General features: G+C 45.5%; 1 protein-coding gene across 1 annotated transcript in view; it reads right to left on the minus strand.

The window, feature by feature from the left end:
- Positions 1-6,340: 6,340 nt before the first annotated feature.
- Positions 6,341-26,428, minus strand: part of PSMD11 (proteasome 26S subunit, non-ATPase 11) — a 75,662-nt gene continuing 55,574 nt past the window's right edge. Inside the window, exons 11-14 of the mRNA XM_063960001.1 lie at positions 17,161-17,196; positions 16,380-16,431; positions 8,645-8,787; positions 6,341-7,072 (exon numbers count right to left, since the gene is read on the minus strand). Of these exons, the coding sequence (XP_063816071.1) occupies positions 8,645-8,787; positions 16,380-16,431; positions 17,161-17,196 (231 nt within the window). The 3' untranslated portion in view covers positions 6,341-7,072. The remainder of the gene's footprint in view (positions 7,073-8,644; positions 8,788-16,379; positions 16,432-17,160; positions 17,197-26,428) is intronic.

The raw sequence follows: 26,428 nt of genomic DNA on the forward strand, positions 1-26,428 counted from the left end.
GCACAAGGCTCCAGCTCCTCCCATATGAATGATCTTCCCAGTAAACAGCTGCAGCTCTGAGCACTGCCCATCGCTAGCCTCTCATACAGGCCAGGGAAGCAAGGAAATGGGGACCTATAATGTCATTCACTGATGAAAGGGTACATTTCTTTTTCCCCACAATAGGACTACAAACAAAAAAATGTTTATGTGTCAAGTGACCCCAGAACAAGGCTTAGGCTTCTTACATATTATAAACATTTACATTTTTTTGACATTTATAGAGCTATAAATGATCCCAAAAGGGGTTTTCTCTTTCCTAAACAAGTATTTTAAATTCACTGTGCAAGTAGGTAGGTAAGATAGGTAAACACTGGCACGAAGATATTTTCGCTTTGATCTGTAGGAAACCACTTTGGTGTTCAGAATGGTAACTCAATGTAAAATGTAATATTAAGAAAAGGTGCTGAATCCCATTAATCAGTTGCATTCGATTTGTAAATGAAAGAAGAAAAATTACACTTTTTTTTGTTGCTATTTTAATACAGAGAAACAGAGAATTTGATGGCAGATAAGAACCACTTGGCCCATCTAGTCATCCCCTTTTTTTTTATACTTTAGGTAATCTCAACACTTTTGGCTCCTTACGGAGTAGAAGTGGTGTCAGCGTACATTATGTGTACGGATACTGCTTCTCCATCACGTATTACAGCGGCAGTGAGTGCTCAGTGCCAAGGGGGCTATGTCTGTCATTATCGGTGCTGCTATCTCTAAGATAGCGTGCCCATATTGTGGGCAATGTATGAACAGTCAGTAGCACTGAACATTCCCACACCTGCAGTGATCGATTTCGACAGTTGCAGGTGACATTGCACATTTACCATAGCAGGGGCAGCGCTGTCCCTGGCTGTGGTGGCTGCCGGCTCCAGCCTGCATGTTCTTGCACGTGCCCAGAGGACTCGGCCAGGGGAGAGACACAGCGCATCATCCCCCTGTTCTGGGAGAAGAGATGTTCATACATTTTGTTGGTGTAGCTTCCTGCTTCGCCACTATATGCATCTCCCCCACAGTTCTTTGTTAGGCTCTGCATATGCCTGGCATGTTTAAAGGACTCTACTGTTTTATGGGGCATACAAACACACCGATGTGTGCCAGAGATGTGTGCTGAGCGAACTAGCACTGAACACTCAGCACACAGCGCAATGTGTGCTGAGCGAGGGGTGGGTTGGTGAAGTGTACGATCTAACTAGATTGGCCTGCATACAGGCCAATCTAGAGTCAATGATAGCGGCACACAGGGCTGCGCATCACTATCGTTATGGGGCATACACACTGAGAGATCCATGCTTAATTTCTAAGTAATCTAGACAGATTCCTTAGAAATGAAGCATACATCTATGTACCCACCTTTAACCACTAGTTGTTCCAATGCTTCACATTAAAAAAACAAAACCCCTACTGAATAATACCCCTTTCACACCGCAGCTTGTACCCGGTGATTTGTAATTTTTACTGGCTTCCTAAACGGTTCTAGCTGCGTTGTGAAAGGGCCACCTTCAATTTACCGTTTACAAAATACCGGTATTTTGAAACGGTAAAAAAGCAGGGTCCTACCCGTTTCAGACCCATTTAATTGTGCAGTGTGAAAGGGTCTGAAACGGTATTGCAAGCCCCAGAAGGTGATAGGCTGTCTCCATGTGTGATCTCACCAGGCAGAAGCAGGAAATAAACATTTAAAATGACAACCACTGTTTTGTATGGGTGAAACGGGTTCAGTGTGAAAGGTACCAAAACGGTAATGAAATGGTAATATACTGGTTACAACATGCGATGTGAAGGGGGTTTAACTGCTCAGACCCGTTTTAAGAACCGTTTCAAAAGCAGGTTTTGCGATGTGAAAGCAGCATAAATGAGCATGCTTTGTTTCAGAACACCTGTCAACATTTTTTAAACGTTAACCATAGAATAGGTCCTTTGGGGTGGATTTGTTAGCTTGTTATTTCTCATCAGCGCATACGGCAGCAATAAGAATGGTGATTTATGAAGATTCTCTTGACGGGACAGTGGCCATGATGAGAAGATTTTCTGCCACAACAGAGGGATCCTGACCGCTGGAATGCCGACAGTGGGGCGAGTGTAAAAGAGCTCCCAGCGGGCACGGTGGTGCAGTACACTATTTATTCTCCCTCCAGAGTGTCGTGGACACCCCAAGAGGGAGAATAGTTGTCTGTATCTCAACAGCCAGGATATCGAATGCTTGCCGCTGTAGTCGTGGAATAACATTGGAAATATGGTCAGATAATTGAGAATACTCACACTGCAGGATATCGAGAGACTGTGACCGAGATTGTCGCTCGTGACCGATAAAGTTGATTATCGAAGTCATATTTGTGGGCAACATTTTCCTGATTTATCACCAAAACGATCGTTCGCGCACACTATACAATAAATCAGGCCGATATCTCGCTTATTGGGAAATTGGTACAATTATTGTATGGTCTGTACCTAGCATATCACAATCTAAATAGGGCATTAGCAATCGGATCAATGCTCTGAAAATCTGAGCTTTTACATGCTTAATAAATGGAGCATTTTGCATGGTACTTATAGAAAGCTATGGGGACTACTGCTGTGATCAGAAAGAGAGGGCAGACACAAATATTTTATAATTTAATATACCAGAAAATTACTCGTCAAAGCCAATGCTGACTTTCAGGGACTAAAGCTGGGTACACTCTACAGATCAGATAAACGCTCCAGTCCTCTGAAGAGTTTCAGGTCACTTTGCACCCTGTACACACTGCAGTACTTTGTGCAAAGTGTGTAATTTCTTCAATGGATTCTGGAGATCAGGCATCTCAATTTTGAAGCAGCTCAGAAAATGCCACCTCCCGGTTCATCTAATGCAGGAGCACTTAAAGCAGTTTATCGGCTAATGGCCCTTCATACACACCTATGTTATTATCGGGACAATCAGCCAATATCGACTGATGAGTGCATCAGTGTGTATCCAGCTTTAGTGAGATAGTATTATATTAAACAAAGAAGAAAATAAAACTATTTATTAAAAAAAAAACCCCAATCAAAAAGTATCTAGTGTGACCCAAATACACAGCTCCAGGCATTAAGAACCATCATACATCACAAGGAAAGAGAAAATAAATCAATACATCAAATTTCCCCTCAGAAAGTACAGGTTAGCAGTTTTTACGTTGCAGAACCAGATTGACTGGTTTGTAAGTGTGTCCTTCTAAAGAACCTCAACACTCGCAAACGTAACACTACTGTAGTCTCCAACACATCACAGAATAAACAATGTGTTTCTACTCTGCATCCCACATATAGGATATAGACGTTGGTGATGTACTAGATATTCCATGGCAGTCACAATGTCGGCTGTCGGGATCTCGGCGGTCAGGATACCGACGCTGGAATCCTGACAGCAGACATTATACCAGTGGTTGGAATACCAACATCCACCCAGAATTCCCTCTAGGTTGGTGGGTTCACGCCATCGGGCCCAATGCATGGCGAGCGGTCTTGCTGCCAGTATTTCGGCAGACAGGATACTGCTGTCAGGAAACAGACAGCCGGCATCCCCTCAGCCAGTATTACATAGCGAATCCCTACATGTAACTAGTTATAGTATTCTGCCAATTCCCCCAATAAAAGCTGGATCAATCACACTGGAGGGGATGGGTAGTATAATACTTGCTTTTATTTACACATCACTGTTTCCCACAGAGCCGATCAAACCATTGGTAAACAAAATGGTTGTCTTCACTGTACATTAGTGACAGATGCACTTTCATTGGTCATAGAAGCAGCTTTGTGTTTTTGTTCCCCTAAAACAGAGAATTCCTGCAGGCTTGTGGCTAGAAGTAGGCTCTGGCATGGCTGCAGAAGACATACCAGAGCATTTATGCTGCAGCATGATTACATTTAATTGATTGAAATTATCTCTCATATTAGCAAGCATGGTCATCGTCAGACTCCAGGTAGGGACTCTACTCTGATTTACTGCAGGGAGCCTCTACCAGCATCTAACATTACAAGGTAAGCAATGGACAGCACAGTAAATGTAAATATGTCTATTAAAATACTACTGAACACCAAAACTCTAGATTTTCACATATGATGATGTTAACCACACTTACCACTGCAGCTGTTAAATAGTAACAGTTCACATTAACACTCATATTACAGCTTCATCTTCCCCCACATTTGTGATAGGATGAGATCTCATATATGACTATACATGCCATCATATTAGCAGTTGTGACATCACTGGCAATTCCCGTTTATGAAGCATTCAAACTAGATAAAGTATTTCAGTGTTCATGAACCACACTATCACTCTCACTGTCACCGTCTGCTCAGTTAAGGCAACAGCACCCATCTAATATGTCAATCCGCTGTAGGAGTATGTTTCAAACACTCATTATTTTATACATAATTTTCAACTCAGTGATCACTAATTTATATATATATATATATATATATATATATATATAGTGAATCCATTGTTTTACTTGTTTTTTTAACATATGGTAACGTATATATGTTTGAGAATTGTATGTCATAACTTTTATTAATTCTTTATTTAACGTGTGTTTCCCAAACTCAAGTGCACGCCCCTCTAATACAGGTTTTAAGAATATCCATGCATGAGCATGGATTACATAATTATTATTCCAGTCAATTTGGTTTTTGGCAACTGTGCTTAAGCATATCCTTAAAACCTGGCCTGTTATAATATATGACGACATATCAGAGACCGAAAATTGATTTGCACTTAGTGAATGCCAATGTGCAAAAGCACTCAACAATCTTTGCTTGCTTTATATCTCACTCAAGATATTATTTCTTACACATAATAAAGGCATAATATGCAGTAGTCTTTTTAATATCCTATGGACCCTGAAGAAATGTATTTTAGAAAAATATATAGCCCACCACCACACAAATATGAAGACCAGTATTATTATGTATTATTCCCTCGTGTTAATGGTCTATCAAATTCCAGCAACTGGATTACATAGACCTATCCTCCACCCACATTTGAGTTTGCTTGTCCAGCTTTGACTTCAGCCCTCGTGTACATACAGCCAGATGTGTGGATATATCAGCTGTGCTGCAGAGCAGACATGATGGATGTGTGACCCACGTTGTTCAAAGACATATAGGGTGTGCGCACCAGCCAACCGGCTTGTGATATATAGGCCATTTGTTCAAATTGCTGATATATCACCCAGTGTAAACCCAGCTTAACATGCTTTGCCCAGAGTTAAGAGCAGTACAGTCAGCCTCCCCTTACACCTGAAAAGGCTTATGAGGCAACTGCTTCATTTCAATAAAATAACACATGCATAATGTCATTGTATGTATGTATGTATATATATATATATATATATATATATATATATATATATATATATATATATATATATATATATGTAGTCATTTACAAATGTTGCAAAATGATCTTTTAGTTACTAGATCAACTTGCATATGCAAATCAAAGTGACTAGTACCTCACAAACTCCTTAATGTCGGGCAGTTTGATTTGTCATTAATCTTTAACTTACTGGGCTAGGGCCCATGTCACTTGTGTAGAAATGTAACAAGGAGACTATGTAAAAGTTTAAAAACAAAGCGATGACCAGTGTAAATTCAGGGAGGAATACTACCACAACAGTTCTGTTCAGCTAATTAAAGGGGTTGGGCATGGGTGACTGGCGGTTGGGATCCCACCGGTCATCATACCGACGCCAGAATCTAGGGGATTAGAATTTCAAGGGTGGGAGAGGGGGACTCGCCACAGGTTCTAGTCCCACTCTTTAGGTGTCGTGGACACCACGAGTTGGAATAGTCCCTGTTAGCTGACTGTCGGAATCTTAAGGGGCCGGGATGTAGGCGTGGTATTGTGACTGGGACACATAACTACATCACAATTAAAGCATTCTTGTCACATACACACAAGCAGAGCCTGCAGCATATCCTCCTTTACCAAGAGTATCAATTCATTAGGAACAGGGATGCCTCTGGTCATTTGCTGGCTATCCAATGACCTGGAACCTTCATTAAATCATGAGAACATCCCTGATGCAGCAAGTATTGCTAGGCATTCCTAGTAAAAGTGGCTCAGCTCAGGAAGCTATCCATCTGTCGCCCCTACTGTGACAATGACCAGTGAACTTTAAGCCACAACCAGATATGCAGACCTAGCAATGAGGTTTTATGTAGAAAACAACCAATATCATCTGTACATATTTATCAGTATTACAATATAAGTGTAACTCAATGGATAAAGCTTCCAGAATGCAGAAATGTTTTGGAAACACCAAAGAGGGAAAAAAAGAAGAAAAAAAAAAAAAGATCTTTATTGGAACACATCTGAACATCAGATATACTCTGGTTTCAGCTGGGTGGAAATTGTGCACCTCTTATGGGACATTGAAACCCAAAGACAAGCAGGGACAGGGAAGTGGTAACAAGAGCGGCAACAGTAATTTTTTGTTTCATTAAATCCCTGAAAGCAGCAAACCCGTTTATATAATTTATCAGAAGTGAGGGTTCCCTGTGGAAGCTAAACCGTGGGCCATACCCAGCATCTTCCAGACTCCTAGGAGTCACTACATGGTACACAGTATGTACAGCAGCATTTGGCTATGTTATGTGCCTAGAGATCAAAGGGTCTGAAGACCAGGGGATAGCTCAAAGGGACCCCACCCAACATCACTGCTCCAGGTAAGTACACAGAAAAATCTATAAAACAAGCAAATATTCTACCCACCCCCAGGATGTGTAACAGTGAGATAGTGGAAATAGAGCACGCAGTGAGCCCAGAACCTGGAAGGGCCCTGGCTGTTATGTCACCCATTAATGGAACTTTAAAAATCATTCATTCATAACAAAAGATGTTACTAGTTAGAATGAAGAGAGGGGAGGGGGGGGGGGGGGGGGGAGAGAGAATAGAAAAAAAAAATCCCTTCAGTAGCCCCTGCCCCTTTTCCACTATCCCACGTGAGGAGGAGAGTTGTCCGCCGCTCCTGCTGCTCGGATTCTTCAAGGGCCGATTATTTTATATGACCTGTGGAATAGAAGAGGAATACGTGTTATGCAGAGTTACACAGACCCTGTGCTATTGCCTTGCATGGCTGCAACCTCTACGGATTTTATACTACGCCACACCAACGCTGGCCATAACGGTCTCCCCTCAAACTAAGATTAGCCATTGTAGAGTTTTCTTCAAGGGGAACACACTCTGGCACATTATTATTGGTTAGTACACTTATGCTCCGTACTGTTTACAGCACTGCACACAAAATACTGTACATGGTGGGATGAGTAAAAAGCAGAAGCAGATGTGGACGCTGGTTGCTGTTGCAAACTGCACTATCACCCAGCAACACTTATCACCAGACACGTTGGGCAATCTTTTCCTCTTGCCACTTCCTACAGCCCCAAAATACTGTATCATCCTGTTCTGATGAGGAAGCTGCATATGTAACTAAGTTGAGCTTAAAAGTGTTACATAATGAGCCTTTTCTCTGACCATCTGTTTGGATGTGCAGAATCGCATCCTCATGCTTAATTAAAAAAAAAGTTTCACTAACACTAAATTAGGAGTGCTTAAAGAGATCATCTGAAACCTACGTAGTAATGACCGTACTGGCCATGCTGTGCCAGTAACTGAAGTAAACAGAGAAAATGTATGAATCTTTTTTTATTCTCCTGATTCTTTAAGGTGACCCCCTTCCCCTACATAGTAAATGCATCCATTATGGGGGCTGAATAACATTCATGAGAATGCAGCTTCTCACTTTACCAGAAACCTATATACAATATACAATATCACTTGTTCCTAGCAAACTAATAGGTAAGAAAGTCTGCACTTTGTTCAGTTTAAAAATCACAGGAACTTTTAATCAAATTATTTTTGCAAATATTTCAATATTATATTGCCGATTAAGAGTATTATTTTCCTGATTGCAAGGTTAATAGCGCAGGGAAGGAGGTTCCGGCGCTATTCAAATCAGCAAGCTGTTCTGTCCAAGAATGTCCGTACTTGCGCCTTATACAGGGTGTTTAGGCACAAGAACGGGCACTCTCTGACATAAGTGCCCTGCCGCGATGCTGTTTGCGCTGCACAAGGGCACAAAACAGCATCGTGGCACTAGTTTTGTTGGATTTCTACTCACATCCCCGAAAGGGTGCGAGCAGATATCCACTAATTGGCCAAAGCAGCATACTGAATTGAATAGCACCAGATTTATTTTGAGTCACTCTGACATTTAATGGCAGTTTTAAAAAGTTGCAATGTGAGACAGAAAAAAGGCTCAACTTAAACCAGCAGCCACAGAGTAAGGGATAATATAAGAGGCCACTGACTTTCACTTATCCACTTTATTTTACATTAGAGGCCACATTATTCCTTAAATACAACTTCAATGTGAAACAAAGCAAGTTGCTTTTATGAGGTGATGTTCATATCTAGGGGAGATTTACATTAATTGACAATTTCATACTTAATCTCTGGGACCTTTCACATGTGACAACTGACCTCACTGCTCACCAAGTATAAGGATTTTTGTGTAGAAGTAGTCTTCTTCCTTTCCCCTCTAACCTCAATGCCATCCAGTAACCACACACAGTCACTTACCTATGTCAGTTTCTTGGCCTTGTTGTACAGAGAATCCACCACTTTGCTCATGTTCTGAATGGTTTCCAGAGCAGCTTCATATGTCTTATCTACAGGCGGCTCGTCAAAAATTATCAAGACACCCTCTCCCTGATCTAGGATACCTGTAGAGAGACACCAAATACCATATAAAAATATGTAAAATCTAACAGGCATATTAACATTTCTCTTACGTCCTAGAGGATGCTGGGGTCCACATTAATACCATGGGGTATAGACGGGTCCACCAGGAGCCATTGGCACTTTAAGAGTTTGAGAGAGTGGGCTGGCTCCTCCCCCCAGACTCAGTTTAGAAAATGTGCCCGGAGGAGGCGGTCACAGCTAGGGCGCTCTCCAGAGTTTCCTTAGTAAAAGTTATTATTTTTTTTTTTTTAGAGTTTATTGTTTTACAGGGAGGCTGCTGGCAACAGCCTACCTGCAGCGAGGGACTTAGGGGGAAAGCAGTGTCCGCCCTGCGGGGTCTGGGCCACTGTCTCCGCTGACTGGACACTGAGCTCCAGAGGGGATAGATCGTTCCCCGCCACAGGGGATCGCTCACCCCAGCAGCATGACGCCACCCCCTTGCAGAGCTGAAGATTGTGGCGAGTTAGACACCGATCCCCCTAGCAAGCAGGGGGCCAGTGTGAAGATGGCGGCATCAGGGTAGGAGCGCAGTATTAACTGCGCTCCAGGAGGCTCAGAGGTACACTGTGCGGCGCTGTGAGGGGCACCCTGAGCCAGCGCCTATACCCTACACTGGTCACACAGCCTGTCGGGGTCCCAGGATCTTAGCCAGCATCAAACCTCAGGCCAGTATAATCTTATGAAGGGCGGGAAGACAGCGCGATTATGGGGGCGGAGCTTCTCCTCAGAGCGGACCCAGCAGCGTTCAGCGCCATCTTCCTGCCTGCAGAGTGCTGTCCAGGAAGAAGCAAGTCCCTCCACAACAACTTCAGCTACCTCTCACGGTACCAGGGGGTTGTAGAAGGGGGGGGAGGCTGCAAAACAACTGTGTAACCTATTAAGGTGCACAGTCAGCGCTGATAAGGGGTCTCCCCTTGTGTGTGGGTTGGCTCCAATCTCCGTCTCTTTCTTGCCATTCTTGGAGATGGAAACTCTGTGTGTGTGTGTGTGTGTGTGTGTGTGTGTGTGTGAGTGTGAGTGTCTGTGGTCTCCATTAAGCAATGTCCAGGGACTCTGTGTCATATGCTGCAGAGGATATGTCCTCTCAGGATGATCCCATTCCATGTAATCAGGATAGCACTGGTTTAGCACAGATACCAGCAAGGGAACCCGAGTGTTTTTCCTCTATCGAATCTGTGATTTCTCAGACTTCTAATAGAGCTGCACAATCTGAATTTACACCTCAGGCTTTACAGGACTCTATGGCAGTCTGGCACAGTTCTGTCGCCTCAGGGCCCTCCTCTGTATGTTCCCAAACACGTGTTCTTGCACAGATTAGGCAGGTTGACACAGGTACCGTTTCTGACACTGCGGACGGTGATGGGGATATGTTTAGGGGGACTGCATATCTTACACAAGTGCAGTTAATGATAGAGGTCATTACAGTTATGTTGAGTATTTCTGATACAATGCCTGAGCAAGTTGAGGAGGCTTCCTTCACCGATAAGGGAACCTCGCTAACCTTCCCTGCATCAAAGGCTTTATATGCTATGTTTGAAACAGCATGGGTTAATCCTGCGAAAAATTCCAGATCCCTAAGAGGATCCAGATGGTTTTTCCTTTCCCTGTGGAGGATAGGACTGAGTGGGAAACCCGACCGGTATTGCAGCCGGCTGACCTTAAGATTGATAATACGCTCAGATCAGTGTGCACGGCTTCAGGTGCGATGTCAAGTCCCACTATTGCCAGTACACGCATTGCCAAGCCCTTAGTAAAGTGGTCAGGCACGTTACTTGAGGATTTAGATAAAATGGACAAAAATGATGTTAAATTGTTTTTGCGTAACATTCAGGGTTCGGCAGGTTTTCTGGCTGAATTCATGAAGGACCTGGGTTCCATGTCTGTAGGAATTTCTTCCATGTCTGTCTCAGCTCGTCGTGGACTGTGGCTACGTCAGTGTTCTGCCGACGCAGAATCCAGGAGAAGTGCGGAGACCCTACCCTACACAGGTCAGGCTCTCTTTGGGGAAAGCGCTAGATGCGTGGATCTCCACAGCTACAGCAGGTAAGTCACCTTTTCTTTCCTCAGCTACGCCTGCTCCGAAGAAACCCTTTTCTTCAACTGCATCACAGCCATGTGGGGCTGCCAAACCAGAGAAGCCAGGCCATCCAATGCCTCCTTTCGGGGAGGTAGGCCCCCAAAAAACCTGCTGCTGCAGGATCCCGGGAACAGAAGCCTGCTTCAGGTGCACTAAAGTCCTACGCATGACGGTGGACTGCACACCCTGGTGGTGGAGCCGGTGGGAGCGCAGCTCAGACGTTTTCATTCATGTCTGGGTGTCGTCCGGCCTGGATCCCTGGGTGCAATATATTGTGTCCCATGGATACAGGCTGGTATTTCATTTCTCTCCTCACCGATTTCCAATTCAGGCCTGCCAGCTCTACTGGTAGACAGGACTGTCTGGCAAGACACCACCCAGACATTGGTGGAGGCACAGGTTCTTGTGCCAGTACTACCTCATATGCAAAACAAAGGTTTCTATTCAAACCTTTTCATATACCGAAACCGGATGGTTCAGTCAGACCCATTCTAAACCTAAAAAACCCTTTTCTGAGGGAGTGCAAGTTCTAAATGTAGTCTCTAAGGGCGGTAATATCAGGAGAAGGAGTTTTCCTGGTATCCCTGTATATCGAGAATGCATAACCCCACATTCCGTTTTGGCCGCCACGTCAAGCAATTCTCAGATTCGCTCTGTTGAACTGTCATTTCCAGTTCCAGGACCTGCCATTCGGCCTCTCCACAGCACCGAGGGTATTCACCAAGGTGATGGTTCTCCTCCGCACAAGGGGTGAACATGATTCCATATCTGGACGTTCTGCTGATAAAGGCATCGTCCAAGAAGAAGCTGTTGCAGTCCATGGCTCTCACGACCCATCTACTCAGAGTACACGTTTGGATTCTGAACATTCCAAAATCACTTTGAAACCATCCAGGAGGTTGTCCTTTCTGGGATTGATCCTCGACACGGAAGTGTTGAGGGTGTTTCTTCCACGAGAAACAGCGTCGGTGATGCAATCATCGGTCCAGGATGTCCTGAAGACTGCCCGGGTGTCGGTTCGTCACTGCAATTGCCTTCTGGGGAAGATGGTGGCCTCTTACGAGGCCCTCCAGTACGAAAGGTTTCATGCTAGGTTTTTCCTGCTGGATCTCCTGGACAAGTGGTCAGGATCTCATCTGCATGCACCAGAGAATTCGTCTGTCGCCAAAAGCCAGGATTTCACTCCTCTGGTGGCTCCAATTAACTCACCTTCTGGAGGGCCGCAGGTTCGGGATTCAGGACTGGATCCTTCTAACCACGGATGCAAGCATCCGGGACTGGGGCGCAGTCACTCAAGGGAAGACCTTCCAAGGAAGGTGGTCAATTGTGGAGGTCGGCCTACTGATCAACATTCTGGAATTAAGAGCAGTTTACAACGGTCTTCTTCAGACAGCCCATCTTCTAAAAAAATCGGGCCATTCAAGTGCAGTCGGACAATGTAACAGAGGCTTACATAAACCGACAGGGCGGAACGAAGAGCAGAGCTGCAATGTTAGAGGTGGCAAGAATCCTCCTCTGGGCAGAAAAACACGCGTTGGCGCTGTCAGCAATCTTCATTCCGGGAGTGGACAACTGGGAAGTAGACTTCCTCAGCAGACACGATCTCCATCCAGGGGAGTGGGGTCTCCATCCGGGGGTGTTCAAGGAAATAACAGACCTTTGGGGATTACTCAAAATAGACATGATGGCCTCTCGTCTCAACAAGAAGCTTCAGCGTTATTGTTCCAGGTCGAGGGACCCACAGACAGTGGCAGTGGACGCCCTGGTGTCTCCATGGGTGTTCCAGTCAGTGTACGTATTTTCCACCGCTCCCACTCATCCCAAGAATACTAAAGCTCATAAGGAGAACAAGGGTTCAAGCGATCCTCATTGCTCCAGACTGGCCGAGAAGGGCTTGGTACGCAGACCTTCTGGATCTCCTACGAGAAGAGCCGAGGCCTCTTCCTCTTTGAGAGGACCTGCTGCAGCAGGGGCCGTTCGCCTATCAAGACTTACCAAGGCTACGTTTGACAGCATGGAGGTTGAACACCTGATACTAGCTCGGAAGGGCATTCCGAACAAGGCTGTTCCTACCCTGATACAGGCTAGGAATTGAGTAACGTCTAAACATTACCATCGTATTTGGAAAAAATGTGTGTCTTGGTGCGAGTCCAAGAAGTTTCCTACAGTGGAGTTTCAACTGGGACGGTTTCTCCTCTTCCTGCAAGCAGGTGTGGATATGGGCCTGAAGTTGGGATCCGTAAAGGTCCAGATTTCGGCCCTATCCATTTTCTTCCAGAAACAATTGGCTGCCCTCCCTGAGGTTCAGACCTTTATGAGAGGAGTCCTGCACATCCAACCTCCCTTTGTACAGCCTACGGCGCCATGGGATCTTAACGTGGTGTTGCAGTTTCTCCAATCTGACTGGTTTGAGCCTCTACAAGAGGTAGAGGTAAAGTTTCTTACGTGGAAGGCTGCCACTTTGTTGGCCTTAGCTTCTGCTAGACGTGTGTCGGAGTTGGGGGCTTTGTCATATAAAAGCCCATACCTGATCTTCCATGAAGATAGAGCTGAGCTTCGGACACGTCAGCAGTTTCTTTCGAAGGTTGTGTCGGCATTTCATATCAAACAACCTATCGTGGTGCCAGTTGCTACTGACTCCTCAATTTCTTCTATGTGAAGAGGACTGCTCGTCACAGAAAATCGGACGCTCTGTTTGTCCTGTATGATCCCAAGAAAATTGGGTGTCCTGCTTCTAAGCAGACGATCTCTTGCTGGATCAGGTTCACTATCCAGCATGCTTATTCTACGACTGGATTGCAGTGTCCAAAATCTGTTAAGGCCCACTATACTTGTAAGGTGGGTTCTTCCTGGACGGCTGCCCGCGGTGTCTCGGCCTTACAGCTTTGCCGAGCAGCTACTTGGTTAGGGGCAAACACGTTTGCCAAGTTCTACAAGTTCGATACTTTGGCCTCAAGTTTGGTCAAGCAGTTCTGCAGGAGCCTGCGCGCTCTCCCTCCCGTTCTGGGAGCTTTGGTACATCCCCATGGTACGAATGTGGACCCCAGCATCCTCTAGGACGTAAGAGAAAATAGGATTTTAATCACCTACCGGTAAATCCTTTTCTCGTAGTCCGTAGAGGAGGCTGGGCGCCCGCATTGCATTGCTGTCCCCTCCCCCAAATTCAGAAAGGAAAAAGGGATTTTTATACTTGTGTTACTTTTTTCTCTGTGTACATTAGGGTCACCGGAACAGGAGCGGGGATAGAGGCTAACCACTAGAGTTTGTGCAGTAATATACGGCTCTAAAAATCCACTCCCACTTACATTGTCATATCCAGGTGGGACATTCCAAATTGTTTAACAGAGTCCTAAGTCAGAATAAGGAGGAATGCAACAACTGGAAACTTAGGCCCAGATTTATCAAGCCTTGCAGTGTGATAAATTGCACGGTGATATAGTACAAACCAATTACCGTATATACTCGAGTATAAGTCGACCCGAATATAAGCCGAGGCACCTAATTTTACCACAAAAACCTGGGAAAACTCATTGACTCGAGTATAAGCCTAGGGTGGGAAATGCAGCTCTAGCCGTACACAGACCTCATAGTGCCAGATATGCCCTCATGCTGCCAGATATGCCCCACAGTGCCAGATGTGCCCTCATGCTGCCAGATATGCCCTCATGCTGCCAGATATGCCCCAGTGCCAGATGTGCCCTCATGCTGCCAGATATGCCCCACAGTGCCAGATGTGCCCTCATGCTGCCAGATATGCCCCACTGTGCCAGATGTGCCCTCATGCTGCCAGATATGCCCCACTGTGCCAGATGTGCCCTCATGCTGCCACATATGCACCACAGTGCCAGGAAGGGTACTTACCCTCCATCGCTCCCGCGTTGTCTTCTGAAGGAGGGACACGGAGGGCACAGCGCGCGGCTCTCCTGTGTCTCTCTCCTGCGTCTCCGGCGGCGTGTGTGTATTAAATGAAGTGCCGGTTCGTGAGCCAATCAGAGCTCACGAACGGGCAGTTCATTTAACACACACACACACGCCGCCGGAGACGCAGGAGGGACACAGGAGAGCCGCGCGCTGTGCCCTCCTTCCACTGACTCGGGTATAAGCCGAGGGGGCTTTTTCAGCACAAAAAAACGTGCTGAAAAAGTCGGCTTATACTCGAGTATATACGGTAGCTCCTAACTGTCATTTTTTCAAACACAGCCTGTAACATGGCAGTTTGGAGCTAGTTGTTTGGTACTTTATCACCTTGCTATTTATTACTCTACAAGGCTTGATAAATCTGGCCATAAAGCCTTAAGACGGGTAAAAAGAAAGAACAAAGGGTGTAAGAGTCTCCCTCTATGTACTCAGGGGAAAAATTAATGTAAGTACAGAAGATGACGGTTTTGTGCATCGAAACTCCTGAGCATTTCCTCCCATAGAGGCATCTTTGGAGTGTCCCATTTGTGTTGCAGAGTTCCCCACATGGGTGGAAGACAAAAACGGTTATATACATATATTCACGCCTGAACAACTGACTTGCTCCATAGGCACAAGTATTTGAATACCCACCTATGATATTACATAATAAAAAAGTATACTTTGTGACGTATGAAATGTGGATTCATGAATAAGACCAACACAGCATTAGTAAGATGAAAACATTGTGCAAACAAGGTTGGTCTCTCTCTTCTATTTCTCATGTCTGAATATTTTATTTCTTTAGATTCATATTATAAAGCCTTTGTTCACTTCGAGAAAGCCTCTCCTAATGTAACTTGCTTCCACGTTCCCTAAAGATGGATTATACTGCCTTTATCTCTGGCCCAGAGCTGGCGTAAGAAGCCACCATACCTCTTCAAGTGTCTACTTATGGCTGAAATAAGCCTTTCAGAACTGTGAGCACAGTGTGTGATCAAACCTTATAAGCTACAGAATGATGAAATGGGACTGGTTAGAGGTTGAAGTAAAGGGTAACTCCATTTAAATTTGTGGGGGTGCTTATTACCCAAACAAGGAAACGAGAGGTTAAAAAACAAAATGGCTGTACAAATTCTTATTCCTATAAAACATACTGCAGTTATACTGTCCTCAAACCGGTGGTTAAATGTATCATACTAATTAATAGCAGCTCTGTAATAAGAGATCATCAAAGCATGGCAATGCTGGAGAGTTCTATGCCTTGACTCAGCCTGTGGTTAAGTAAGACTTTCGGTCGCAAAAGTAACATAAGTCTAAGCGCTTTATGTAACAAGTATTTAAATGGCCTCCTGGGAGCAGCCATCTTCTTGATCCCTTATCTCTTGCATGCAGGCTGGGCGCTGAGCCGCTGTTAATCCCCGGCACTGATTTGCTAATGAAGTGTGCCCAGATGGCTGCGTATGTCTTGCTCAGACTACATGCACCAACACATTAAAGCCTTCCTCATCATGCAAGGTTTGGGGCATGGAAAGTAAGTGAATGTCATTCACAAAGATCTCCGTCACATATCATTTAGGATTTTTTACTATAGCTTACCATGAAATTTCTGGTCTAGGATCATCTGGGAGAGTTTGCGTTCTACCTCAGGCTGTGAGGAAACATTGGTATTTAGGCAAACAGGTTACAACAAACATCTATTACATAAACAGATAGTGCTGACCACTTCTGTGACTAAACACCAAATAAACTGGGCTATAAGAGTAATAGGGGCCAATGATACCATCACTGTGCCACCTATGCTGCATGAAATATGTTAACACGTGGGCGTACCCTTACAAGCGAAGCAAGGTCACACTGTGTAAAACACAGACTACAGCTAACTTATCTTAACCCTAAACAAACACTTCTCTGAACTTAGTATTTGGAACACGGATCACTAGTGACACATAGAAAATATTTTTGTCAGTGAACAAATGGACATCTTACCTAAAGTACAATGCTGAACAATTGTCAGAGCAGCAAGGAAGCTGCAACGCTACATATTTAACAAACATTTCTGACCTTATTCCCAAATTATCGTGTCTTCTAGTCTGGCATGCCCACAAAGGGCTCTTTACATTTAGAAAAAAGAAAAAAAGACAACTTCATAACATTCTAGCCGCCTAAGTTGTGAAGTGACTGTACCTTAACTAATAGCATTTCTGTGATCTTAATGGCCTGATGCGAGAGTACATACCCTTGATGTTGAGTTGTAAGCTTAAAGGTTTGTGATGAAAATATAACCCGATATCCCCTGTACCTGTTGTACTAAATATATACAGGCCTACATTAATAATAAGACTGACCACACTTTTTTTTTTTTTTTTTTAATTCTCACCTTTGATAGCTTGATTAGACTGGATACATGATCAATCTACAAAGAATAATAAAGCAGCATTATCATTTAGTAAACAATATTGTAAGAAATTATTTGTCTTATATGGTATCCGGCCAGATTTAGGCTGCTGAAAGGGAGGGTTAGGGTTGGGGGGGATTCTCAAAATCAGGATGGCGTGGTCGGTATTCCCACCGCCGGCCTATCAATCCCAACCCTCTAATTCAGATTTTAAGAATATCAATGACAATACATACATGCCGAAAAAGAGTGAAATACAACTATATGAAAAAAAGTGTATGATGCATAACAATATCACAATCACTGGTCACCGGTGACTGTCTGTTCTGTAAACAGTATCTTTTTTTAGACAAGACTGTTGTGCACATGTAATAAGATTTGGACCAGTCCAGGAATGTATGAGAGACATAGCCCACAACATGCTTGACAAGACGATACAGTCTTGTAAAATGTATCTGTCACATGCATGATAATCCCGGTGATATAAGTGGTGCAAATAAAAGTGGAAAGGACACTTGCTCCAAGCTCAGTACGACTTCCAGTAATCAGGATATTTAAAAAGTTCAAATGCCACTGCATTCTGTGAGTAATGGCAGCTAGTTACACAGCCCTACCATCTCCCTATGGAGCAGATGTACTAAGCCTTGGAGAGTGATAAATTGGAAAACGGGATTTTGGTACTTACCGGTAAATACTTTTCTCGAAGTCCATAGGGGATACTGGGATGGTGAATTACAGTGGGCTATAGATGGGTCCATTGGAGCCGGTGCACTTTATATTTCTTCAACCTAGTGTGTGCTGGCTCCTCCCCTCTATTCCCCCTGCCATCAGAACAGTCTAGAAAACTGTGCCCGAAGGAGACAGAACATACTTCAAGAGGAGGAAAACAGAACAGGAGAACAGGAGAAACCGAGCAACACAACTGAACAAGCAGGACAGAGAACAGCGAAAGCAACACGCATACGTTGATGCATAACAACCCAAACAATATGCAGAAAACGAAGCACAGAGGTGGGTGCCCAGTATCCCCTATGGACTTCGAGAAAAAGATTTACCAGTAAGTACCAAAATCCCATTTTCTCTAGCATCCATAGGGGATACTGGGATGGTGAATTACAGTGGGGACGTCCCAGAGCTCCCATTACGGGTGGGTGTGTGCTGGGATTCCAGCAATACCAAACACCCAAACTGAGCGTCCACCGACGCCAAGGTATCAAAACCATATAATTTCACAAAAGTGTTGGTACCGAACCAGGTAGCAGCCCTACACAACTGCAAGGCCGAGACTCCCTGAGCAGCCGCCCAGGAAGAACTCACCGACCTAGTGGAGTACGTGGTAACAGACTGTGGCAAAGGTAAGGCCGCAAATGAATAAGCCTGTTGGCTTATGGTTTGCTTCGAAGCAGGACACCAAATATTGGTGGCCTCATACAAAACAAAAAGAGCACCTGACTTCCGAGTATGAGCCGTTCGGTTGACATAAATGCGCAACGCTCGCACCACATCCAAACTGCGAGGCGTGGAAGAATCGGTTACAACCGGAACTACAATAGGTTGATTTATGTGAAAGGCCGAGACAACCTTAGGCAAGAACAACCTGCGAGTCCTGAGTTCCGCCCGATCTTTGTGAAACACCAGATAAGGAGGTTTGCAGGACAAAGCCCCCCAATTCCGAGACTTGCTGCGCAGAAGAGAGAGCCAACAAGGTGACCATCTTCCAAGTCAAACACTTGGTCTCCGCCAGGTGCAATGGTTCAAACCAGGAAGATTGGAGGAAATCAAACACCAATTGGAGATCCCAAGGGGCTGTAGGAGGTACAAAAGGTGGTTGGCAAGTGGAGCACGCCCTTGAGAAAGGTCTGAACCTCCGGGATCAAGGCCAACCTTTTTTTGAAAAAGACAGACAAGGCAGACACTTGGACCTTAAGAGAGCCCAAACGCAATCCAACATCTACACCCGAATGGAGGATGCGTAAGAAACGACCCAATTTAAAAACTGCTGGCTGATAACGACGACTATCACACCAGGAGACATACATCTTCCATATCAGATGGTAGCGCCGTGATGTGACATCTTTCCTAGCATGGAGTATAGTCGGGATAACAGCCCCTGAAATGCCCTTCCTGGCTAGAATCTCCCACTCACCTTTCACGCCGTCAAACGTAACCGCTGTAAGTTTGGATAGACTAACGGGTCTTGCTGAAGATCTTCTCTCAGCGGCAAGGGCCAGGGGTCATCTACCAACAGGAAGAAGAGGTCTGCGTACCAGTCCCGCCGAGGCCAATCTGGGGCAACTAAAATTGCCTGAACTCTTTCCCGCTTTATTCTTTTTAAGATTCGTGGTAGTCAGGGAATGGGGAGGGGAACAGGTAGACCATCTGAAAGGTCCTGGGCATTGTCAACGCGTCCACAGCAGTCGCCTGTGGGTCCCTTGTCCTTGAGCAGTAACACTGAAGTTGCGCGTTGTGTCGGGACGCCATCAGATCTATCTGAGGCCAACCCCATCAGGATACTATCTGATGGAAGACCTGAGGGTGGAGACCCTATTCTCCCGGGTGGAGATCTTGCCGGCTGAGGAAAGCAGCCTCCCAGTTGTCCACTCCCGGAATGAATATGGCCAACCTTGTCGATTGATGTATGCCACCGCCATGGCATTGTCTGATTGTACTTGAATGGCATGATTTTGTGACAGGTGGAAAGCCTGAAGAAGGGCGTTGTAAATCGCTCTTAGTTCAAGATGTTTATGGGGAGGATGGTTTAGTGTGGTAACCACCTTCCCTGAAACTGAGCCTCCTGGGTCACTGCTCCCAGCCCCTGAGACTCGCATCTGTGGTTAACAACGTCCAAGTGTGGTGTTCCGAAAACTCAACCCTCCACAAGATGGGAGGTCTGTAACCACCCCAGAAGGGATATCCTTGTCTGTGGTGACAGACGGACCAGGTGGTGCATGTGGAGATGCAAACCTGACCATTGGTCTAACAGATCCAGCTGGAAGGTTCATGCATGAAATCGGCCGTACTGTATTGCTTCGTAGGAGGCAACCATCTTTCCTAGCAGACTGATACACAGATGGACGTAGACCCGGCTTCAAGACAGACCTCACCATCGCTTGAATGGCTGCTGGTTTGTCCAGTGGAAGGAACACCTTCTGAGACACCGTGTCCAGAATCATACCCAGAAACTGAAGTCTCTGAGTAGGTTCTAAGTGGGACTTCTGGAGATTGAGAATCCAGCCGTGATGAGTCAGTAGTTGTTTTGTGAGACAGATGCTGTGAAGGTGGTGGTCCCTGGAAGGTGCCTTTATGAGAAAGCCGTCCAGGTATGAAACTATGTTCACTCCCTGCAAACGGAGCAGCAGCATCATCTCCACCATGACCTTTGTAAACACCATTGGTGCAGACGAAAGGCAATGCTTGGAACTGATCTTGTTCTTCCTTGAGTGCAAACCTTAGGAATGACTGATGAGGCGGCCATATGGGAATGTGGAGGTAGATGTCCTTTATGTCCAAGGATACTTGGAATTCCCCTTCCTCCAGACCTGGATGACAGCTCGCAGAGACTCCATCTTGAATCTTAAAGTACTGAGATATGGATTGAGGGATTGCAGGTTCAAAATGGGTCTGACCGAACCATCTGGTTTTGGTACTACAAACAGGTTTTAGTAGTAGCTGATGAACGGAAACCGGGATAATAACTTCTGCAAGCAGGAATCTGTTGATGGCCTCCCTCAGGGTTAACATTTTGTCTGATAAAACTGGTAAACCTGAAGAAAAAACCTGTGAGGCGGGGTCAGTTTGAATTCTATTTTGTAGCCCTGGGAGATCAGGTCCTTGACCCAAGCATCTTGGCAGGATTCTTTCCAAACCTGAATGAAATGTTTGAGACGTGCTCCTACCTTGAGATCCCCCAGGTGCAGAAGGGCAGCGTTATGCTGCAGGCTTTGTGACAGCGGAAACACTCTTCTGCTCCTGCTGACTGGCAACAGCTGCTTTACGGCCGCGGCCTCTGGAACCATTTGCATTTGAGTCCCCCTATGGCTCTGCCTCTAAACCTGGTAGAACAAAAGGAAATGAAAAGACTGGAAAGGCGGACCAGAATAAGTACGTCTTGGTGGCGGTGCAGCTGACTGGAGATAAGCAGATTTACCAGCAGTAGCCTTTGTAATACATTTATTAAATTCCTCCCCAAATAAAGCCTCACCAGTAAAGGGTAAACCTTCCACTCCTCTTTTTGACTCCGCATCCGCAGTCCACTGACAAAGCCATAAGGCTCTTCAGATAGATATTGATATGGCTGACAACCTAGAATAAATTAGACCACCTTCCCTGGTAGTCTCACATAAAAAAGCTGCTGACTCCTGTATGTGCTGTGCTAAAGTAACCAGTTCCTCCGGGGAACGTCCCTCCTGGATACCTGTTATGAGGTTCTCAGCCCATTTTTTAATGGCCCTTTGAAACCCAGCAGCCAACAATGACAAGATGCAGGACAGCTCCTGCATGCTATACATAGTTTTTAGAGTAGCTTCAATCTTGCGGTCTGAGGGGTCTTTTAAAGAGGTAGCCCCCGGGACCGGAAGCACAATCTTTTTAGAGAGACGGGAAACTGAAGGGTCCACCGTGGTGGATTCTCCCAAAGCTTCCGGTCTTCAGGAGAAAAGGAACAAAAACCTTTTAGGGATCTGGAATTTTTTTTTTGTTATCAGGCTGCAACCAAGCTTCCTTAAATTGGGCATTTAATTCAGAAGACACAGGAAACGTAACACTAGACTTTTGTGGTTTACTGACATATACAGGTTCCACCTGAGTTTTCTTTTTCAGGTATTTCCAGAACCTCAAATATTGCATAAATGAGTGACTCAACCCCTTGAGAAGGGCTATCAGTGTCCCCAATTTCCTCCTCCAAACATTCTACATCCCCATCCTCTAAGTCTGGCATGTCCTCCCGAGTCATCCGAATGCAGGACCTGTGGTAACATGCGCTTTTGGGGCCTTAATCTGGGCGGGTGAGAAGATTTACTCCCTCCCCTTTTTAGAGACCAATTCCTCCACAGACTGTCTAAAAGCTTGTCTGTCATGTCTGGCAGCAGCCAGTTCTGAGGAAATATCTGTCATTACACCTGGTGCAGATTCTTGTGACCTGCTACCAGATTGTGACTCAGATTCAGTACACTGGTCACAAATATGTGACCCTTCAGATGTCTGTGTAAACTTATTAGAGCAGTTTTTACAGACAACCTTTTTCCTGTCATTTTTACACAGTATATATGACACACACACACACACACACACACACACACACACACACACACAGGAAAAAGTACAGTCCCCCCTGCAAGCAGTAGTAAACCAAACAGCCAACAGGACAAAACAGAGTGGGAGAAAGCAGCACACTCTGTCTATATGAGCTGTGTATAATATGGTGTTCGATGTCCCGCTCTGTAAGCTCCGCCCCTCTGCTATGGTGCACCTGCAGCGGAATCTACACACACCCTAATCAGGCATAGTAGCTCTCTCTATTAGAGCAGTGTGCCTGATCGATGCCTTACCGCCTTGTGAACCGGGGATCCCGCTATTCGGGACCTGGTGCATGCTCACCCGTCTTCCATACTTCAGCTCTGTTAGGGGGTGGCGGCAGGTTATGAGGCTCCAGCGCTAGCCCTCCATACGGCTGCAGTAAGATATTCCCCCAGGACCGATGTCCTGGTAACCGGGTACCTGGGGCCATACCTCTCTATAAGGTCTGGATGAGTCCCCCCCCCAAAAGTCCCTCTGTGCAGACAGGCATTTGCCAGATACCTGTCTGAAAAATAAGAGAAATAGAAAATATTTAAAGAAAAAAAACACTGGAGCCCTCCAGTGTGTGACCAGCTCTGAGGGCACATTTTTCTAAACTGGTCTGATGAGAGGGGGCACAGACGGGAAGAGCCAGCACACGCTAGGTTGCAGAAATTTAAAGTGCACCGGCTCCAATGGACCCATCTATACCCCACTGTAATTCACCATCCCTGTATCTCCTGTGGATGCTAGAGAAAGAAAAACTACCAATCAGTTTCTGTCATTTTTCAAACACAGCCTGTAGCATGGCAGTTAAGAGCTGATTGGCTGGAAGTTTACCTCTCTCCAAGGGTTAGTACTGTATATCTGTCGTTATGCAAGTCTGTGACAGGACTTGCTGCATTCCACACTGGCTGCAGTGTCCTGCACCAATCAGATGGGATAAATTATTGAGGAGAACCCTGCATTAAAGCCAAACATAGCAGTGAAAGCTACACTATAGACACCGCAATATCTGGACTAGACCATAAGGATGTGCTTTCTCCTGACTACAGCACCTTTTCTGGTTATTCAATGAGATTTAAAGCGTCATTTCTACATTACAGAAACCACAATTTAATTATCCTAATGTGAAACCTAGGTGTAGATTTACTAAAGCTTCTAAAACAGACAATTGGTGGTGTTTCCTGTATCAGATTCTAGCTATCATTTCTCTATTGCATACTACAAAATGATAGACAAACTGATTGGTTGCTATGGGGAATAATCCTGCACTTATCTGTTTTAGAGGGATACGTTAAATGTACCGGCGTTCAGGATACAGATGCCTGAACCCCCCCAGCCAGCAATACCGCCAGCTGGAATCCTGGCACACCAGGGCTATTCTCACTCGTGGATATCCACGACACACCCATAGAGTGACAATAGATCCTGTGGCGAGCGCAGCGAGCCCACAAGGGGACTGTTAGCACTCGCCCCGCTGCCGGTATTCTGGCGGGCAGGATGCCACTGTCGGGATATTGACAGCCGGCATCCCATCCGACGGTAATCTATACCAAATCCGTTTTAGAAGCTTTAATATATCGACCCTACGTCTTTTTAACTAGCTATTGTCTTTGCATACAAGAGAGCAAGGGTATCTGAAATGGCTACCCTATCTTGCAGATGGTCATATCTGGTCTTTCATATGGCAGACACCAAGCCTTCCAATGTAGTGACAAAGTTCCATCTGAAACAGGTGTTTCTTCCTGCTGTGGGTCAAGGTCTAATCCTGATTTTGCCCTTGATGTGTAGAACAGCCATTCTCAATTTCAGTTAAATTTAAGTTTGTGATGAAAAACTTCAATACTCCATGCTTTTCCTGTCTTGTCGTTGATAGCTGATGGAACGTCTCCCTTCAATACCCTTGACGAAGTTATGGCATGGCTGCCGAGTCATCCATGGCCTTAAATTTCATATACTTCTTATTCGGGGAAATCGTGAGTACACACATTTTTATGATTGGCAGCAACCGCCACTGGTTTTGCCCACTACACTGGCTATAAATAAATTAATTTGTCCTGGATCACTAACCTGTGGCTCTCTTTGAAGTGGCCCATGGCACCTGGTTTGGGAACCACTGCCTTAGCCCAATATTATACTTTATGGATTTATTTTCCTCTACTGACCTAAAATAAGAATTTACTTACCGATAATTCTATTTCTCGGAGTCCGTAGTGGATGCTGGGGTTCCTGAAAGGACCATGGGGAATAGCGGCTCCGCAGGAGACAGGGCACAAAAAGTAAAGCTTTCCGATCAGGTGGTGTGCACTGGCTCCTCCCCCTATGACCCTCCTCCAGACTCCAGTTAGGTACTGTGCCCGGACGAGCGTACACAATAAGGGAGGAATTTTGAATCCCGGGTAAGACTCATACCAGCCACACCAATCACACTGTACAACCTGTGATCTGAACCCAGTTAACAGTATGATAACAGCGGAGCCTCTGAAAAGATGGCTCACAACAACAATAACCCGATTTAGTTAGCAATAACTATGTACAAGTATTGCAGATAATCCGCACTTGGGATGGGCGCCCAGCATCCACTACGGACTCCGAGAAATAGAATTATCGGTAAGTAAATTCTTATTTTCTCTATCGTCCTTGTGGATGCTGGGGTTCCTGAAAGGACCATGGGGATTATACCAAAGCTCCCAAACGGGCGGGAGAGTGCGGATGACTCTGCAGCACCGAATGAGAGAACTCCAGGTCCTCTTTTGCCAGGGTATCAAATTTGTAGAATTTTACAAACGTGTTCTCCCCCGACCACGTAGCTGCTCGGCAAAGTTGTAATGCCGAGACCCCTCGGGCAGCCGCCCAAGATGAGCCCACCTTCCTTGTGGAATGGGCCTTAACAGATTTAGACTGTGGCAGGCCTGCCACAGAATGTGCAAGTTGAATTGTGCTACCAATCCCACGAGCAATCGACTGCTTAGAAGCACCCAGCATTGTTGGGTGCATACAGGATAAACAGCAAGTCAGATTTCCTGACTCCAGCCAACCTGGAAACTATATTTTCAGGGCCCTGATAACATCCAGCAACTTGGAGTCCTCCAAGTCCCTAGTAGCCGCAGGTACCACAATAAGCTGGTTCAGGTGAAACGCTGACACCACCTTAAGGAGAAACTGGGGACGAGTCCGCAGCTTTGCTCTGTCCGAATGGACAATCAGATATGGCTTTGTGAGATAAAGCCGCCAATTCTGACACTCGCCTGGCCGAGGCCAGGACCAACAGCATGGTCATTTTCCATGTGAGATATATCAAATCCACAGATTTGAGTTGTTTAAACCAATGTGATTTTTTAGGAATCCCAAAACTACGTTGAGATCGCCCAGTGCCACTGGAGACATCAAAGGGGCTGTATATGCAGTACTCCCTTAACAACTTCTGGACTTCAGGAACTGAAGCCAATTTCTTTCTGGAAGAAAATCAACAGGCCGAAATTTGAACCTTAATGGACCCAATTTGAGACCCATAGACACTCCTGTTTGCAGGAAATGTAGAAATTAACCTAGTTGAAATTCTTCCGTGGAGCCTTCCTGGACTCACACCCTGGCACATATTTTCACCTAAGTGGTGATAATGTTGTGCGGTCACCTCCTTCCTGGCTCTGACCAGGGTAGGGATGACCTCTTCCGGAATGCCTCTTTCCCTTAGGATCCGGCGTTCACCCGCCTTGGCGTCAACGCAGCTGCGGTAAGTCCCGGAACAGACACGGTTCTTGCCGAATCAAGACCCTTCTTAGTATCTCTTGAAGTTCCGGGAACCAAGTCCTTCTTGGCCAAACCGGAGCCACGAGTATAGTTCTTACTCCTCTCCTTCCTATCATTTTCAATACATTGGGTATGAAAAGCAGAGGATGGAACACATACACCGACTGGTACACCGACGGTGTTACCAGAGCGTCCCAGCTATTGCCTGAGTGTCTCTTGACCT

Source organism: Pseudophryne corroboree, chromosome 3, assembly GCF_028390025.1.
Source record: "Pseudophryne corroboree isolate aPseCor3 chromosome 3, aPseCor3.hap2, whole genome shotgun sequence".
NCBI lineage: Eukaryota > Metazoa > Chordata > Amphibia > Anura > Myobatrachidae > Pseudophryne > Pseudophryne corroboree.